The sequence below is a fragment of the Rattus norvegicus genome, chromosome 5 (assembly GCF_021556685.1).
Source record: "Rattus norvegicus strain SHRSP/BbbUtx chromosome 5, alternate assembly SHRSP_T2T, whole genome shotgun sequence".
Taxonomy (NCBI): Eukaryota; Metazoa; Chordata; class Mammalia; order Rodentia; family Muridae; genus Rattus; species Rattus norvegicus.
The window spans coordinates 155,685,064-155,702,820 of record NC_141538.1 but is presented as its reverse complement, the minus strand read 5'-3'; the positions used below and the strand labels follow the sequence as shown (position 1 = coordinate 155,702,820).

The 17,757-nt window shown below is 53.3% G+C and overlaps 1 protein-coding gene across 3 annotated transcripts in view; it reads right to left on the bottom strand.

The window, feature by feature from the left end:
* Hspg2 (heparan sulfate proteoglycan 2) overlaps window positions 1–16,024 on the bottom strand; it is a 101,161-nt gene extending 85,137 nt beyond the window's left edge. For 2 of the 3 annotated variants that reach the window (XM_087549397.1, XM_087549396.1), the window contains exon 1: window positions 15,882–16,024. In XM_087549397.1, coding sequence (XP_087405523.1) covers window positions 15,882–15,944 — 63 coding nt within the window. In that variant the 5' untranslated portion in view covers window positions 15,945–16,024. 3 annotated transcript variants of the gene reach the window in all.
* Between the last annotated feature and the right edge of the window lie 1,733 nt (window positions 16,025–17,757).

Here is a 17,757-nt window from a genome sequence, read left to right as displayed (position 1 = left end):
GTGTACCTCAAAATCTTTAACATTCTTTCAGTAAGTTTTACATCTCAACAGTCTACCACAGCAGACAAGGGACTCACGGCTCCCAGCTACCACAGCAGACAAGGGACTACAGCGACATGGCCATGCCTGGAGCCACGCCTGAAGGAAGGACCCCATCCATCCTCAGAGGAGGGAACTGAGGCTCGCCCGAGGTCAGAGCTACACAGCTGGCAAACCACAGAGGAGATGGGAGTGCGTGTCTGGCCCCAACCCAGGGCTCCCCCACCCAGGGTTATTGTTGGTGGCACTGAGCAAGTCTAACGGAAATCATACACGAACGGGAGATAAGGCCACCTCGTTAATCAAGAGATCAAGTCCCTTTGCTTTCCTTTCCAAGTCTGCCAGCTACAACGGTTATCACACACAGACCACAAGTTCTGGCAGCCATTTATAAAAAGGACTTTGATTTTTTTTTTTTCTCTCTCTGACACAAGAAAGGGCAGAAAGATGACAGAATATCCCAGCTGGTGAGGGCCCAAGACCACGTGGGCATAGGGACTATTTTCCTTGCAAGAACTCGGAGTGGTGTGTCCTTCTGCATTACCCTAAATCCCACGTGGGCCACAGAAGTGGATGGTCCATGCTCAGAGGAAACATGGGGTTCCTGGGCCTTTATGTATGAGGCTCCTCATGGTGCGCTCTGTTCTCCGCTACGATATGCTCGCCAACTAAAGCCGGCTCACCCATAGCCTTTGTTGTGAGATCTCTGAATAAGACACCTTTCTCTCTCACTCTTCCATAGGCCTTCATTTCTACCTCATAGCACGTGACACTGGGTCCTAATTATAGTCATTTAAGTTGCTCTCCTTGGGAGCCAAAGCACTCCTTTCTCCTCCTGAATTCCTCCTTTTCCTGCCTCACTATGAGAGAAGGCATTATCACCATGGCAGACCACATCAGCCTGAAGCTCCTTTTCTGGGGCAAGAGTATATACACTGGAAGTGACTCAGGGAGACACCAGTACATGGGGCTAACAAGCCCCGGGTTAAAGGAGAGTGTCCTGTGTCCTCCGAGCCCCCCTCCCAGAGAAGAAAGTGTGACTGGTGGTCCCTCCTGTGCAGTTTTCACAGCATCTGGTCACCCCCAACACCACAGGGTGTTTCCCAACATGAAACAGGACGACCAGTCAAGCAGGCCTTCTCCTGCTGCCTTGGGAATCTTGGGAAGGTTTATCTCAGATTTAATTTTGTAGGTCCGGGCTGGGGCTGAGGCCACATTCCTGAAGATCTCCCAGGTGAGGCCCATCCTGCGGACACATGAGCCACCCCTACAATCAAAAAGCCACAAAGGGCTCAGACTACACCGGGCCCGCCACAAAGAGCTTCTTTCACTGGACCATGAGGACCAGCGGCCTGCCTGGGAGCCTAAGGCTAGAGAGAGGGAGAAGCAGGACCCAAGGCCAAGACTGCCCATCATCCATCACACCACCCCAAACCCCACCCACATCAGGCAGCAGCTACAATCGTGGGGTTGTGGAGCCCCGCCCTCAACCCTACTCCTCACCAGGCCAGCCCAAAAAGGCCCAAAACATCACCCCCCCCTACCCTAGCCGTGGTTTCCAGCCTGCTCCCCTTGTAAAGAGGTCCAAACTGCTCTGCTCAGTGTCATTTTCTGCAGAGTGACCCGCCCTGTGCTGTCCCTGCAGCCTAGGTGACCAGACTCCTCACATATTCCTCCTAGAGCAACATTGCCTAATTTAACCAGCCAGCGCCCCTGCTCCTGGGCTCTCAAAATAGCCAGGATGGGGGGAATGTCCTAATGGCCCTAGAATAAATAGTCGTAAACCTAATCCAGAAGCAAACAGGCTGGAGGACTGAGGTGGGCTCCAGCCCTACCCTCCCTGGAACCCCTCTCCCTCTTTTGGAAACCTGTCCCCCAGGCCAGCCTCAGACTTTATATAGCTGTGGTTGAAGTTGAATTTACAATCCTCTTGCCTCCCCCTCCCTTCAGCACCTGCCAGGAGCAAGAAGTGAACCTGGGGGTTGGGGGTGCGGGCTAGGGAGAGAGAGGAGGGACACCTGAAGCTATGAGGATACCGGCTCATGCAGTTCTGGGGACTGAATCCAGGGCTTTGTGTATAGTTGGCAAGCACTTTATAAAAGAGAGTCTCCGTCCCAGCCCCTACCTGCCCTTTTTATGCAGGCTCCTTGGGTGTTCCCAGTCTCCCGGTGGCTGTTGATGTGATTGGCCCACGAGGCTTCAGCTTTCACTTTCTCCTAAACAGGAGCACAGCTACGAGTCGTGGATAGTGCCTGGCATCCATTATGGCCTAAACACTTCCCGAACTTGGAGTAGGGTTAACACTCCTTTCTTGGAGATAAGGTATCCAGATGGGGACGGGACTTGTCCAAGGTCACACCATGCAGAACAGGCAAAGGAGAGTGAGGAACCTAGTCTCATCTCCCCTAGGGGAGCCCCCATCCCCCTTTTAGGAAGAGGGCATGCTTAGAGGAACATGGACGTTTCAATGTTAGGAGCCTGATGGGGGTGGGGGTGGGGGTGGGGGTTGTATTATTCTAGGACATGCTCACACAGACACTGACCACAATTCACCCTGATATTATGGTTCTAAGCTCCCAGGAGCAAAAGCTGTGACTCAGAATCCTCTTTTCCACCCCAGGGTCCCAGATTGGGACTGCCACATTAAAGCAGGGAACACCCAGGCAGCTGACATAGTGGTTAGAGAGCTGGGAAGGGGGGGCACTCCTGAAGTGATCATTAACCAGGGCAGAACAGGGTGGAAAGTGAGGCGGACCTTGCAGCAAACATGGTGGGACCAGTTCCTCCATGTCTGGGGCTGGGACGTCTTACACACAAACTAGGTCAGTGGGGCCTGGGGCACCAGGTCACCAGCCAGCTCAAGACTCACGTTTCGTCCATCACCAGGCCAGACGGGGCCAGCAGGGGCCTGGAGGGTATTAACAAAAACCTCTCAGCAAGGACTGACCTAAGGCTTGAGGCTTCCTCAGAGTAAAGAAATGCAAACCACAGCACCAAGCTCACCTAGGACCGGGAAATCTTAAAGGGAAACAAGAAAAGCAACAAAGTAACAGCTCCTGTTCGGTGTGAAGGCCTTGCTCTGGTAGACAGTTATTTACACAGTCCCTGGTCTCCAACCCCTCTCCCCCCCCCCCCCCCCCGCAATGGAGCTAGTGTCCTGTCCAACCTGACAGAAGAGGCCCAGAAAGGTTACTCTACTAGGCCGAAGGAAACAGCACCCACCGTGTTAGAGCTAGAACGGGACCCCACTTCGCCCCTGCTTTTCCAAGACACAACCTCAAAGTATAAGCAGAACTTGGGGGTGGGGCAGCTAACAGCCTACATACAAGGGTCCTCGGGGCTCCTTTCTGGACTGAGTGACCAGGTATTTCCACCTGACTAGTTCCTTGTTTCTGGTTTAAGTGACCTAGGCTCAGACCCCTGCCCAGAGAGAAAGCTGAGACAGGAGTGTGTAGCAGCAGCAGATGGTGCTTCCTCACCATCCCTGCCAAGTACAGGTGGCTCCTGGAGCCAGGACAAGAAGCAGGCCCCAGTGGGGGAGGAGAGGGAGCGGCAGAGGTAGGGAGAGCACTGGGAGAGCACTGGGAGAGTCCCGCCTGCAGGAGTGTGGTTAGCAGGGGAAAGTGGGTCCCCACCCCCACCCCCATCCCCTGGGAGGCCAGGTCCTCTGGCCTGGAGAATTCCCTCCAACTGCTCAGGTGAAACCGAGGTGAGGCCCAGGCAGGCTGCAGGCTTTGATCTTATCACAAAAATTCCAATCCCAGTGTCCTGGTTCCCTCCCCTTACTAGGCCCACTTAACCCTTTCTTGGCATCTCCACACCTCAGTTCCAGGTTTGAACTGACCTCCGCCTCCCCCATCTAAGAAAAGCGAGAGAGGAAGGTGATAGGGCTGTGGGGACTCTAATCCCTTCTCTGGCCCCTTCCTTCCTTCCAGGCTGCCCTTTAGATCCCTTAATCTTCCTGTGTCCACCTCCAAGGACTGGAGTTACAGGCATGTGCCACCATTCCGAGCTGTTGTCTTGGCTGGAGATCAGGTTCCCAGGTTTTAAGGCTCATGGCTCCTGCCTCTAGACTGTCTTATATACTGTCTATACAGTTCAGACAGGCCAAGTACCTGAGATTCCCCTGCCTCAGCCTCCAGAGTACTGGAATTATAGACGTGCATCACCACACCTAGCCTTCTTCATTCCTGGACCCAACCCCAACCTGAGAGTCACTTCCCGGCACCCTAAAAGGAAATGCCCAGACCGCCTAATCAGCTCCTTTGTTCTTCCGGTACTGAGCCTCCCAGGGAAGCCTGCTCCCAGCCCTTCCCAAGGATTTTCTCCTCTACTCCGGCCACCCCAGAGCCCCTCCTCCCACCAGCTCACTGTCAAGGAAGAAGGGATGCAGACTAGCACTGTGAAGGCAGCAAGGGGAACAGAAGCATGCCAGAAGGGGCTGGGGATTTAGCTCAGTGGTAGAGCGCTTGCCTAGGAAGCGCAAGGCCCTGGGTTCGGTCCCCAGCTCCGGAGAAAAAAGAACAAAAAAAAAAAAAAAAAAAAAAAAAGAAGCATGCCAGAGAGAGAGCTCTAGACTCTTCCAGGCCTTCTGCCGGCAGGCAGCATCTTCTCTCTGCCAGCCACCCCAGCAGACTGGCAGCTCCTTTAGCCGTGTGAAGGATCTGAGAGATGAGTGAATGAACTGTCCCGTTTTACACCTGGAGATCAGGTTCCCAGAAGCTGAGGTTTGCCCTGAGTCTCGCATGCTGCTGCTGCTGAGACGCTCAAGGCTCTTAGTCTAGTGCTTAACTGCCAGATGCCAGCAGTGACCTTGGCTGTTTGCCCAGCATTGGGGACCCACAAGACACAGAGGTGAGCCCAGGGGTCAGGTCACCGCAGGACCGGCACATGGGACAGAACAGGATCAAGGATATCTAAGGACGTACAGAGCAGTCCCCGGACCCTCATTTGTTTCCGGGTTCAGCACTCAGAGGCTAGCTAACATCAAGGAAGGAGGGTACTTCAAGGCTTGAGGACCCTGGGCTCGAGACCGTATTTTTCCACTCACTTCTGTGAGAAGCTCCCTTTCTCTGCCTTCCACTGGTGGAGACTGAAGAGCAAGAACAGCCAGCCCATTGCAAGAGAGGGAAAATGGAGGCTCAGGGAAGAGAATGAGGTGCGACTGTGGCCAAGCAGAGGCGAGGCCTTGACTTCTGGCCTACATGTCTGGCTAGGTGGGTAGGGGGTGCTGAGGTGGATGTCACCCTCAGCTATCTTGGGGACTTCCTCTCATTCTTTCCTCCGCTTTACCAGCCCCAGCAGCAGGCGAAGGGTTCTTCCTTCCAGTGCCTGCACATCCAATCCAATGGGGACAATAGGCTGAGGGGGCCCGAGGGGGCTGGCTAGGAGCTCTGCCTGATGCTTCCTCTTCCCTAAGCATATCCTAACCCACCCAATGTTCAGGGCCACTTCCTCCAGGAAGCCAGTCCTGACAACAGGAGCCAAACTGGTCACCCAGCAACTTACTACTACGAATGAATAGCTTCTAAGCTCTTCTGAGGCTCACGGCTCCTGCCTCTCCCAGGCCTGAGGCTCCTGCAGAGCAGGAACCAGGCCAACTTCCAGAAGGTGGTGATTCTAGTCTTACCCCTGGCTCTGGGATCTTGGACAGACAGGTCACTGTTTTCAGAGCTACTCCTCTACTGGGAAATACGGTAAACTCACAAAAAGGTTCAGAACGTTGGGTGAATGATTGAATAAGTGAAGGAACGGATGGACGCACGTCCCGGTTGTCTGAATGACAGTTTGGGATTCTTCTTTAGATTCCGTGTGTGCCTGTACATGGTATATCACTCAATCTCTCCATATCGAGGGTGGTGCGGGCTGGCCCCACCCACTAGTTGCAAGAAGCCCAATGAGGACCTAGGCAGCCAGTGTGCCTGGCTCAGAAGCCTGTAAGGTGTTCCCTCTTGATGAGAGCCGCAGTCTCTCCTGGGGAGCAGTACCAGAGTTGAGATGGAAGTCCAGGGGGAAAGATAAGCAAATCTGAGAAGCAGGAGTCAGCTAGACCCCATGCAGCAGATACTTGCTCCCTGCATTCCCTGTAGAGCCACTCACTCAGTTTGACCCATCGAAGACAGAATGAAAACTGTGGGGTCAGATAACCTGGGCTCCACTCCCAGCCGTCAGGTGCTACTGACTGGGTAGGTGGCTGGGCCACTCTGTGTCTGCCTGACCTCTTAGGGGAGATAGCGCAAGGCCCACAGACGATAGGGAAGGCTGATTGAGTTGAAGGCCAGAAAGAAAAGGCCCTGTGCCAGGCTGCCTCCAGAGCGTGATAGCTTTAATCAAGTAGGTGTGAACACTTCTAAATGCAGGCTAGTGACCTAGGCAACCAGGGGACCCTAGGTCAGAGAAGGGATTGACCCTATCCTTGCAGGGAAACTCTGGGTCTCCGTCCTTCTGGGCCCAGGTTCACACGATGGCACAAGGCATAAGTAGGTGGTGACCTGTGAAAGTGACAGAGGCCGTTGGGGCTGGCTTGATGAGGTCATGGTCTCAACGTATCCAGGGGCAGCCAGGGCTCCAACAAGAGGCATGATCCCAGTTCCCAACTATTTGAAAATTGGAACCGCCAAATATGGACGGGGATGAGTCAGCGGTTCGAAGGGGCTGCCAGGAGGTGGGGGTGGGGGCTGGCTCCTTCATGGGAGAGGTGGGCTGGGAAGGGGCCAGGGGCAGCTGGGAATTCCCAGCCTAGCCCCAGGAGAAGCATCTGTGGAGGTCACTCCAGGCCACCTCCGAAGCCCTCCCCCTGCCAAGCCCCTGGCTGCCTCCCCTTCCCAGCGACCAGAAGATGAGGAAGCTGGCAAAGATGTGAAGAGTTAAAAATGAACCACCTGGGCGTGACCCACCCTGGTAGGCAGTGAGGGCTGTCTGCTCCACACCTCACCCAACGGGCAAGATCGTGCACCCCGGAGCGTCCCACTTTCTTCCTAGTCCCGCTGACTCTGAGGACCTACAAGTACCGGATTCAAAGCTATGTGGTGCTCCAGCCACGGCAAAAGACGATGTGCTACAGTTTTGTTCAGGGTTCCCTGAGAAAGCATTCTCCAGGCTCAGCATGAAAGGGTAGAACTGTGCTGGGATGGGGTCCCAGGACGCCCCCTCTCCTGTTCCTATCAAGATGCTCGAACATCCTCTTCGCCCCCTTGGGAGCCATTTGGCCACACCTTCTGTTACTCAGAGTCTACCGACTGCACACAGCTGGGAAGGGTACGGATTTATTCAGAAGCCCCAGCCTTTCCCAAGCCACACCCTGGGGTGTGACCCCCCCATTCTTTCCCCACTCCAGGAAGGAGCCATCGGGATAGAAGGGTGGACTCTGTCCTGCAGCTGTGGCCTCATCGAGGGAAGGAGAGCAGTGACAGATTAGGCACAGTTGCATCCAGGGCTCTAAGTGCTAAAGTCTGCAGGACTGAGGGAGCCACGCTTTCAACCAGGCCGGGTTCCTCCCACCCCCTGGTCCAGAGAAATAGGGCATCGCCGGCACTGTGAGTCCTACATCAAATGCTGGCCTTGCACCAAGATAAGAAACAAATCTAACTGTAGCCATTGACTATCCAACACCTACTACATCCCAAGCATATTCCTCTGCACAATACAGGCATTGCCTATTTCAAAACCCATCCGAGGGTCAGAGATGTCTAGCAACTTGTGCAAGGTCACACAGCCAGTCAGGGACAAGCTACAGAACCGAAAGCAGACTTCTCCAAGATCACTACTTATTCTGGATCAAATACCCACAGACAAGGGAAAGATGATAGACTGGGTATCATAGCTCATCTCATACCCTCTAGGCCACAAAACATCGGTGGCTGGGAAGCTAGCTCATCTGAGTCCAGGGCCCAAGGAAGAGCCTTCCCTCTATAAAGCCATGACCTGGGGCTGGGGATTTAGCTCAGTGGTAGAGCGCTTACCTAGGAAGCGCAAGGCCCTGGGTTCGGTCCCCAGCTCCGGAAAAAAAAGAACAAAAAAAAAAAAAAAAAAAAAAAAAAAGCCATGACCTTCTTCACTGGACCAGTGTCTGCCAGCTCTCTGCCTAGCAACCTGGCAAACCATTACACGGGAAGCATGGGACCTCACCCTGATTCATGAATGCACTCTCCACACACAACACAGACTAGGGGCTTGGCTGTGGGTTCTAATAAGGAATCCCTACTGGTGAGCTCCACAGATAGACACAAGTGGCCTCCACTTTGCTCCAGGTTACCACAGAAGCCTCAGCCTGGGCAGAAAGGGATTCAGTGACGGAAGTGGCCTTGATATTAGCCAGTTGCCCCCCAGCCCACGCTGCCTCTCTACTACCTACCACACTCTGTCGTCTTCCATGTAGCTTCCCATGATTCCACAGCAGCTCTAGCCTTCTGGACGCTCAAGCCTAAGACTCTGGAGCCCTCCCAAGCTCCCACCCACTCCCAGTAGCCCTGGGAGCCCAACTTTCAAGATGTACTGGATATTCAACCACTTCTCTCCATACACGGACCCAGTTAGCACCAGTCACGCCTGGTCTGGGTTACAGACTCCTTGCTTCTGCCTTTGACCCTCACAGCACACACTGTTAAAACACCAAGGCTGGAGAGCAAGAAAGGCGGCTTGGGAGTTGAAAGCTCTTGCGGAAGACCTAAGTTTGGTTCCCAGCTCCCACAGCGAGTAGCTTGCAACCACCTCTAACTCCACTCCAAGGACCCTGACGCCCTCTTCTGGCCTCTGTGTTCACACACACGCATATCCACACATGCACAAATAAAGTATTTTTAAAACGTACCAGGACCCTTCAATACCCCAGGACTTTACGTAGCCAAGGCTGTACCTTCCCTGCTGCCAGCTCTCACCAGCACCTCACTGCCTCCCACCTTAATGGTGTCATCTCACAGACCAGGCACACCCTAGCCTCCAGGCTTCACGCTAACCGTTCCCTTCCCCAGGCACCCGCCCACCCCCTTTCCTTCTGTTCTCCAGTACTTGTTATCAGGGCTTTTCCGACCCCCACATTGCCACTCTCTACGCCTGTCTCTGTTTCCTTTTCCCATCTGAGTCTGACTGGCTTCTGTACCAGCTAAAACACAGGACACAGAGGGGATGAGAATTTGACGTTTTGTTTTGTTTTGTTTTCTGCTGCAAACTTAGCATCTAGAACAGATTCGAGTACAGACACTAGCCTCTATAAATACTTGTGAAGTGAATTTTAAGTGTGTTACACACCCGCTAGCAGCTGTGGTTTGAAGACTGTTTACCAGTCCACCCCACTGGCTCACTCACCAGTCTGCCCACATGGTCTGCCTCTGTGCAGCAAACCTTCCCCAAACCCCAAGCCATAAGGAGCCCTCCTCTGTGTTCCAAGGAAGAAGGGCGTTAGTGGCTGGTCCTGAGGATACCTATGATGTCCCTGTAGCCCTGGCCCAAGCAAGCATTACAAGGGGACCACAATCCTGGTGTAGGCTCGACTCAAAGGCCTCAAATTCCCAGGCTTCAAAGAGCCACCTTGTTCTGCGCCCTCTGTGATGGTGTCCCCCAGCACAGCCACCCCCAGGCAGCCATGAGCCACACCCCTCTCAAGGCCGATATTGACACTGCCCGACGCCACCAGGCTGGGTAGTGAGGCTGGCGGCTCCCCACGAGGCGAGTTCCACACATATTTCTGGGTTTCAGTCAGCCAGATCCAGGCTCCGAGATCGGGAGCGGGTGGCAGGGCCAAAGAGGCCAAGACTTGGGCTGGGGCAGGCTTACAATAGGGCAGGGACCCTCAACACAGTTCCCCTTGTCTTTAACAGGAGCAGGAAGGAGGGAAGAGAGCACTGGCGGACCTTTAGGAAGCCACTGGGGAGCTGGGTCTCCTTTCCATCCTCCTCCAGCCTGGCCCTCACAGCTGGAGCTGGACTGGGAGAGGAGAGAAAGGCCAGGGCTGGGAGGCCACCCCTTCCATCCCAAACTCTGAAGGTCCAGAATTCAGAGGTCTGGCCTCCAAGTTGCCTCTGATTCATCATCCATATCATTCCAAATCCCACCCACAGCTCTTACCCCAAGGCCAGGCAGTCCTCAGGCCTCTCCAGACCCATGCTAAAATCCAGACCCCAGGGAGCAGCTAAAGAACAAAAAAAAAAAGTTCCCTGCAGGCCAGTGGGCCCCAGGGTATGTATATATCTCCCTATCTCCCTCCCCTTGAGCAGCAAGATAGAGCAGAGACCTTTCAGATCCTATAGACCTGGTCCTCAGAGACTATCAGATGAAGCCATAAATTAACAAACCTACAAATGACTGCCCCACAGAGTCCAGTTCCTGGCATCACCACAGTCAGACACCAACATCCAGGTATCACCTGGTATCACCGAGACACCAACATCCTGAGCCTGTGTCCCCACTGTGCCTTGCTCAAAGTCACCCTGTCCCACCTGGGACCGGGGTTCTCACATCAGCTGCAGGTTTCGTGAGACTGTGATGGTGAGGCCATGGACATGGCTCAGCAGGTAAAGGGGCCTGGACACAAGTCTCAAGACCTGAATCTGATACCCAGGAACCACGTGGTAGGAGACATTTGATACCTCATCACATATCTGCCCCCTACATCTTTAATAAATATAATAAATGTTAAGAATCTGGCAGTGCTCACTGATAAGTGGATATTAGCCCGAAAGCTCGGAATACCCAAGATACAAATCACAGACTGTATTAAGTTCAAGAAGAAGGAAAACCAAAGTGTGGATGCTTCAGCCCTTCTTAGAAGGGGGAACAAAAATACTCACAGGAGGAAATAGAGAGACAAAGTGTGGAGCGGAGACTGAAGGAAAGGCTATCCAGAGACTGCCCCACCTGGGGATCCAGCCCATATACATACAGCGGCCAAACCCAGTCACTATTGGAGATGCCAGGAGGTGCATGCTGACAGGAGCCTGATATAGCTGTCTCCTGAGGGCCTCTGTCAGAGCCTGACAAATACAGAAGTGGATGCTTGCAGCCAACCATTGAACTGAGAACGGGGTCCGCAATGGAGGAGTTAGAGAACTGACTGAAGGAGCTGAAGCTGTTTGCAATCCCCTAAGAAGAACAACAATATCAACCAACCAGACCCCCCAGAACTCCCACTAAACCACCATCCCAAGAGTACACAGGGATAGACCCATGGCTCCAGCTCCATATGTAGCAGAGGATGGCCTTGTCCCTTGTCCGGTATCAGTGGGAGGAGAAGCCCTTGGTCCTGTCAAGGCTTGATGCCCCAGTGTAGGGGAATGTCAGGGAGGGGAGGTGGGAGTGAGTGAGTGGGTGAGGGAGCACCCTCATAGAAGCAGGGGGGCAGGGCTGGAGAGATGATGGTTCAGTGGTTAAGAGCATTGGCAGCTCTTCCAGAGGTCCTGAGTTCAAATCCCAGCAACCACATGGTGGCTCACAACCATCTGTAATGGGATCTGATGCCCTCTTCTGGTGTGTCTGAAGAGAGCTATAGTGTACTCACATACATAAAATAAACTTTAAAAAAAAAAAAAAGGAAGCAGGGGGGAGATAGTGGGTTTCTAGAGGGGAAACCGGGAAAAGGGATAACATCTGAAATGTAAATTTAAAAAAAATCCAATAAAAGAAACCATGTCAAAGAGAAAAAAAGAAAGAAAGAAAAAGAATCTGGCAATGGCTGCAGGCAGGCAGATCAGTGAGCAGCGAGAGTCAGAGGAGCTTTGCCTCCTTCCCAACTTGACTCTTATAAATGTGGGCAGGTCCCCTAACCTTTGTGCCTCCATGTCCTCTGCTTAGGTTCCAGGGACCACACTAGTCTCCATGACTTTGTGCACTTGAATGAATGCATTTATGGGGAATCAACTGTGCCAACTGACAAAAACAGATGGCAAGGTTACCCACACTGAACCCTGCAGGAGATTGGCCCCGTCAAAGATCAGTCATGGATGGAGGAGGGACTAAGCGAGGCATACCCTCTTGCCACTGAAGTTTTGGCTGTTGTCAGATTCAGGGAGATGGGGAGTCACTATGCGTCACCCACCAGGTTCCAATGGACAGTTTTCCAAACCCGCCGTGGTCACACGATAGCCTTGGTTAAACTCATTGGGTCACAAAACAAAGCAGACACGAAAGTCAGAAGGGGATGGGGTGGGTAGACAGGTGAGATAAGAGAGTCAGGCTAAGAAGTCTAGAGTGTGTGTGTGTGTGTGTGTGTGTGTGTGTGTGTGTGTATGAAACTGCCAAAGAACAAACTTAATTAATAATAGTAATTGAAAATAGTCAATTTGAGAAATGAATAAAAACAGAGAATGAGTAAAATAAATAAAGAAAAATCAGATAAGAGGGCCAGTGAGATGGTTCACCAAGTAAGGGTGCTTGTGGCCAAACCCGACGACCTAAGTTCAATCCCTGGGACCCACAGGAGAGAAAGCCAGTTACAACAAGCTGTCCTCTGACCTCCACACATGTACCACCCCTGCTGCACACATACACACAGACACAAGGAAAAGAAATAAATGTAATTTTGAAAATATAAACAAACAGATGAGGACTTGTTATGTGCTCATATGTGAAAAGCCCTGGGTTACATTCTCAGTGCTGCCCAGGGGAAGGGGGTGTGAAGAAGGAAGAAGGGGTGCAGGATGGGGGTGAGGGGATGGGCAGTAGGGTCAGGAGTTCAAAGTCATCCTCCTCATAGCCACTGAGGCAGGCAAGCCTAGGATGCATGCGTGAAACTGTCTAAAATATACCAAAGATTAAGATACAAATGAATGCTAGGAATGAGAGGAGGATGGGAAAGACAAAATGACCAAAACTATAATCATAAATGCTTATGAATGATCAAAAATGTTTAAATGCTTTCAAAAAAAAAACCCAAAAAAACTAGCAAGGAGAAACCCAAAACAAACCAGAAACTTAGTAAAGCACAAGGCAGGAGAATGGACAGTCGAGTCCCAGAGGGAGTGGGGCCCTGGAAAAGTCAGGGCGGGGCTGTAGTTCTCAGTAAGGAGGGAGGCGGTGAGCAAGGCATAGCGGAAGCAATGGAGCATTTGCTGAGAAACTTAGCGTCAGTCAGTGGCTAAAAAATACATAAAATCCAGCTACAGCACTTTGCCACTACCTGGCCTGCACCCCAAGACCTGCAACCCCAAGATATTCCTATCCCTGTGCTTATTGTCTTCCAAATCCCGACCCTACTCTTGCCTTCAAGTGCCTTTTAAAAATCGTCTCCCAGACAGGGACTGAAGCTCACAGATCCTAACTTGCCTGTGCTCATCCTGAGAGCAGGCCTGGGCCAAGCCAGACGAGGCCCAGACGACTCCTCAGACACCCAGGGCTCAGCCTGGAGATGGGGGTGGCGGGAACCACCTCGCTGCAGTCCAGCCTCGGCCCAGACTCTGACGGTGGTCCTGCAGCCTACTGCACACACTCCCTCAGCTCTGCCCTTCTCCTGGGCACAGGTCTGGAACAAAGTGGGTAACTGCTGGGGGACAGGGTAGCCAGTTGTATGGAGGGAAGGGCTCTGGTCACTCCAGGAAGGAGAAATTCCTCAGCTCCCACCAGCAGCCTTCCCTGAAAAGAAATCTGAGGCAGGCCGGAAGCAGGTATTTCATCTGCTTCCCTCCTCAGCCTGGAAAACACTGTCATTATCTCTTGCTATCCCTCAAGACTCCTATCAACAGTGGGGCTGGTCCCAAGAAAGGAAGGGCAGAAAGAAGGAAAGGGTCAACAGGCTGGGACAAGCCCTGAGTCAGCCAGCCTTGGTCCCATTCTATCCTCAGAACAGAAATTACTCCCGCGCATAATCATAGACCACTGTCCTTGCCCCCACTTAGGCTTAGACTCCTCGGCCTGTGTAAACTGCCCTCCCCTGACTGATTCTGCCTAGAATCAAATTGAAGTGCTGAGATCAAGGGCAGCGAGGCAAGGCTTGCTGGGACATGGGTTAGAAATCGGAGATCCTGAAACTGCACTGGTCATTGACTCCACCCATTTCACAGATGCAGACCTCAGGCTTGAAGAGCTAGGACTCAAACCCGGTCTGTAAGACCCTTGAGGCTAAGCTCTTTGATGGGGGGGGGGGGACCCAATTCTGAGCTTGGGTGGGTCAGCGGTGACTTCCACGTGTCTGTAGTGCAGCCTCTAAGATCCTATAGCTTCAGGGCTGCCCGCTCTCCTCTGAATCACGGCCCACCAGTCTGAGTCCTAGAAGGCATTGAAGGGCGTGTCCCAACTCACCCAAACTGCCTCAGCCCTACCGTGGGCCAGCACACAATAGCTGTGTGGAACGTATCTTCCCAATGAATGAGCCTGGGGGACTCCCATGGCTGTCATGGAATGCTGTTCAATTAAGATTTGGTGAATGAAAAGCGAACGGGATAGCCAGCGGTGGCAGTCAGGGAATTTCGGTAGAATTCCTCGGGCCCTCAGCAAACAGTTCCACCCACCACTCCTACCATTGTGCAGCTCATTCTGAAGGAGCCCTTCAATCAGGGGGCAGAGCTGAGGGGAGGTCAGGAATAGATAGCATCCCAGGTCTAGGTCATTGGCTTGAGGAAGGAAAAGTCAGTTTTCAGAGTTACAAGTTCAGGCTGAACAGGGAGCAACCGCAGTGTCCTACAGAGTGTGTTGGGGTGAGAGGCCAGACAGAAGGTTAAGGGGAAAGGCGGCTTAGTGGAGGGTGGGGAGGAGAGGTGCTCTGTGGGTGTGGCAGAAACAGTAAGGGGTCAGGCCTGGTGGGCGGTTAAGGAGTGACTCAAGAGGGCAGAGGTGAGAGAGAGCCAGTCAGGCAAGGACAGAGAATCAGTCACTGGGTAAACACTGGCCCAGTTGGAAAAGTCACCCTCTTGGCTCTAAGAACAGGGAACAGGGATGGAGACTGTCTAGGAGCACCTGGGCTCTATGGTTCACCACAGCAGACCCATATGGACCCCACCCTCATCTTCCACCCTCTGCTGGTCCACCAACTCCACCCAGCCCTCCTTGAGGTCACTCAGGTCCTCTGGGCCTCTCCTGCCAAGTGCCTTCTAGGTCTTAGGATTCCTCACTCAAGAGTTCCCTTCTCCTCCTTGTGGCCCCTTGTGAGCTCAGAATAAGAGCAGAACTGTAGCAGCACACAGCATCCCACGTCGTCGGAGATGTAGAAAGACTGAGCTGCTCTTGGGCCCACTCTTAAGAGAGGCACCTAGCACTCACTCCATCCAGGCCCAACTGCCCTGAGGCTCCCCATTCTGAGTTCGCTTTACCCACGTGGGGCTACCTCCCAGAGGTTAACCAGCTCTCTGCAGATCTCACAGAGACTCAGTGCGAGGCAGTGATTGATTTAGCTTATGGCTTAGAAGACTCCGGGGTCCAGGGGTGCTCCACACAAGGCTCGGTTTTGTTCCAAGTTTTTACTTTTGACTGCCTGATTATAATCTCCCCCCAGAGGATAGCATGGTAAAGTTCCAGCGAAGACTGACAGGGTACCCATCACCATGAAGTGCCCCTTCTGCCAAGTTGGCAGCAGAAAGGAGTACCCTTGTCCTGCCAAGTTCCCACCCTGCTAGAAGTTTCTCCGTCAGCTCCCCCACACGCCAGAACTGTAGGCCGGGCCATGCCCAGAGGCGACTTTGAGCCTGAACAACGTGGCCGGCGACCCTCCGATTTCCACGCTTGCAGGGACAGCCCCTGACCTCCACGCTGGGTCGTCCCCTAGGAAAACCCCACGCTGCAGGGTGGCGCTGGCCAGTGCCAGCCCAGGGTCCTTCGCGGGCGCGGCCGTCCCGGGCCAGAGTCCCAGCCGAGCAGCCTCCGGTGTCCCCGCCAAGTTGGCGCGCGCCCCCCGCCCGCGGCCCTGGGTCACGCACACTCACCGCGAGCAGCCGCGCGTGCAGCAGCAGCCCTAGCAGCAGCGAGCCCACTGCCCGCTGCCCCATGGCCCGGTCTCGTTCGCTGGCTCACTCGGCGCCGCCCGCAGCCACCAGCTCGCTGTCCTGCCGAGTCCTTCGGACTGCTCGCCTCTTTCCCCTTCCAACTCCGATCCCCGCCCTCCCGTGCACGCCCCGCCCCCGGGTCTCCGGCTCCGCCCCCGAGGCGCCAAGTTCAGGAGGTCTAGGCCCCACCTTCAAACATCTAGCCACGCCCTACAAGACCAGGTTCCGCCCCCGAGGCAACCCCTCCTGATCAACTAGGTCACGCCCCCCACAAGACCTGGCCCCGCCCCCTTAGCGTCGGACCCCGCCTCCCGGCCGCAAGCTAAGCTCTCTAGAGGAGTGGCGCGGCCGACAGTGCCTTTGTCTGGGCCCCAGTCCCCCACGATATGGGATGAGGCCCAACCGGCTCCACGCCAGACGTGGCTTGGAGTGTGGGATAAGACTGAGACGCCACCTGGCAGGGCCTCGAGCCCTCCGCACACGCCGCTCCTTCACACCACGTGCTCCACGCGGAGTGCACCGCGAACAGTTTTCGAGGGGGGGTCCCACATGCGTGCAGCTTCCAGAGTTTCACACTCACAACGTTCAGTGTGTGTCGTGTATGTGCTTTACAGAGCTTCTACTTCAGTTTAGCTTAACTTCGTTAAAAGCCAATCCTGTTGCTTCGGAACAATGAGATGTTGGACCCTCAGGGCAAATACTCTCTGGCACTGAGCTGCCCCTAGCTGTCACTAGCACAGCTTACATGCAGGGTAGGTCACTAATAATCCTCACAAGCATTGGCAAGACTTCTCAACCCTCACATGCACTCAACTGCTCACATCCACTTCATGTTTGTGTTTACATTTTTGTTCATGTTTCTACAGACTCAAGTATCCCAACAAGCTATAAACTGTCTTTTATTTATTGTTTATTTTCTGTACGTGTGCCCGTGTATGTGTATGTGCCTGTACACATGCCACAGTGCACATGTGGAGGGCAGAGGTGTTTTGGAAATTAATGGTCTCCTAGCATGCAAGTTCAGAAATCCAACTCAGGTAAGTAATCAAGCTTATCTCTACAACTGAGTTCTCTCTAATGCATATTACACACTAATCATACACAGGTTCCTCATACATTTTACACTAGGGCTTATATGCTTTTTTTACACACTCACCAGCCTATATATTCTAGACTTTTCTCACACATTCATCCCAGTTCTTGATATCGATCTGAATCACTCACATACCCACTCTGATTCACATACATCAACCCCAGAGTCGTACCAATCCTCACACCCAGGTTCAGACACAGACAGGCTCTGCCAGACCCTTGATCTCAGATGTTCTTGGTATGTCACTGGTATCTGGTATCGAGGCAACCCTACCGCTTCCCGTCGGCAGACACACAAGCCTGGAACTGGGGAGTGTCTCTACCACCTACCCAGGGCCCTTATTTTGACTGAAAATTTCCAGGAAGCCCCAGGCTAATGGGTGGAGAGAAAAATAACTGGAGTGTATGTGTGTGTTTGTGCATGTGTGTGTGCACACACCTGTGTGCATGGGCCTGCATATGTGTGTGTGCATGCATGTGTGCGTGTGTGTATGTGTGTGTGTGTGTGTGTGTGTGTGTGTGTGTGTGTGTGTGTATGTGGCTTTGAGGAAAACCCTTTGAGTAATGATAGAAGGAGAAAAAACTACAAACCCAAGTTTCCATTGTTTCCTGTGAGTTGCTAGGTTCCAGAAACTTTGCAGCCAGGAGTGAGGTAGGCTGTGGACAGAAGGAAATGCCCAGCACACTGGACGGCGCCAGCCCTGTCCGGAAAGTATGTTCACTG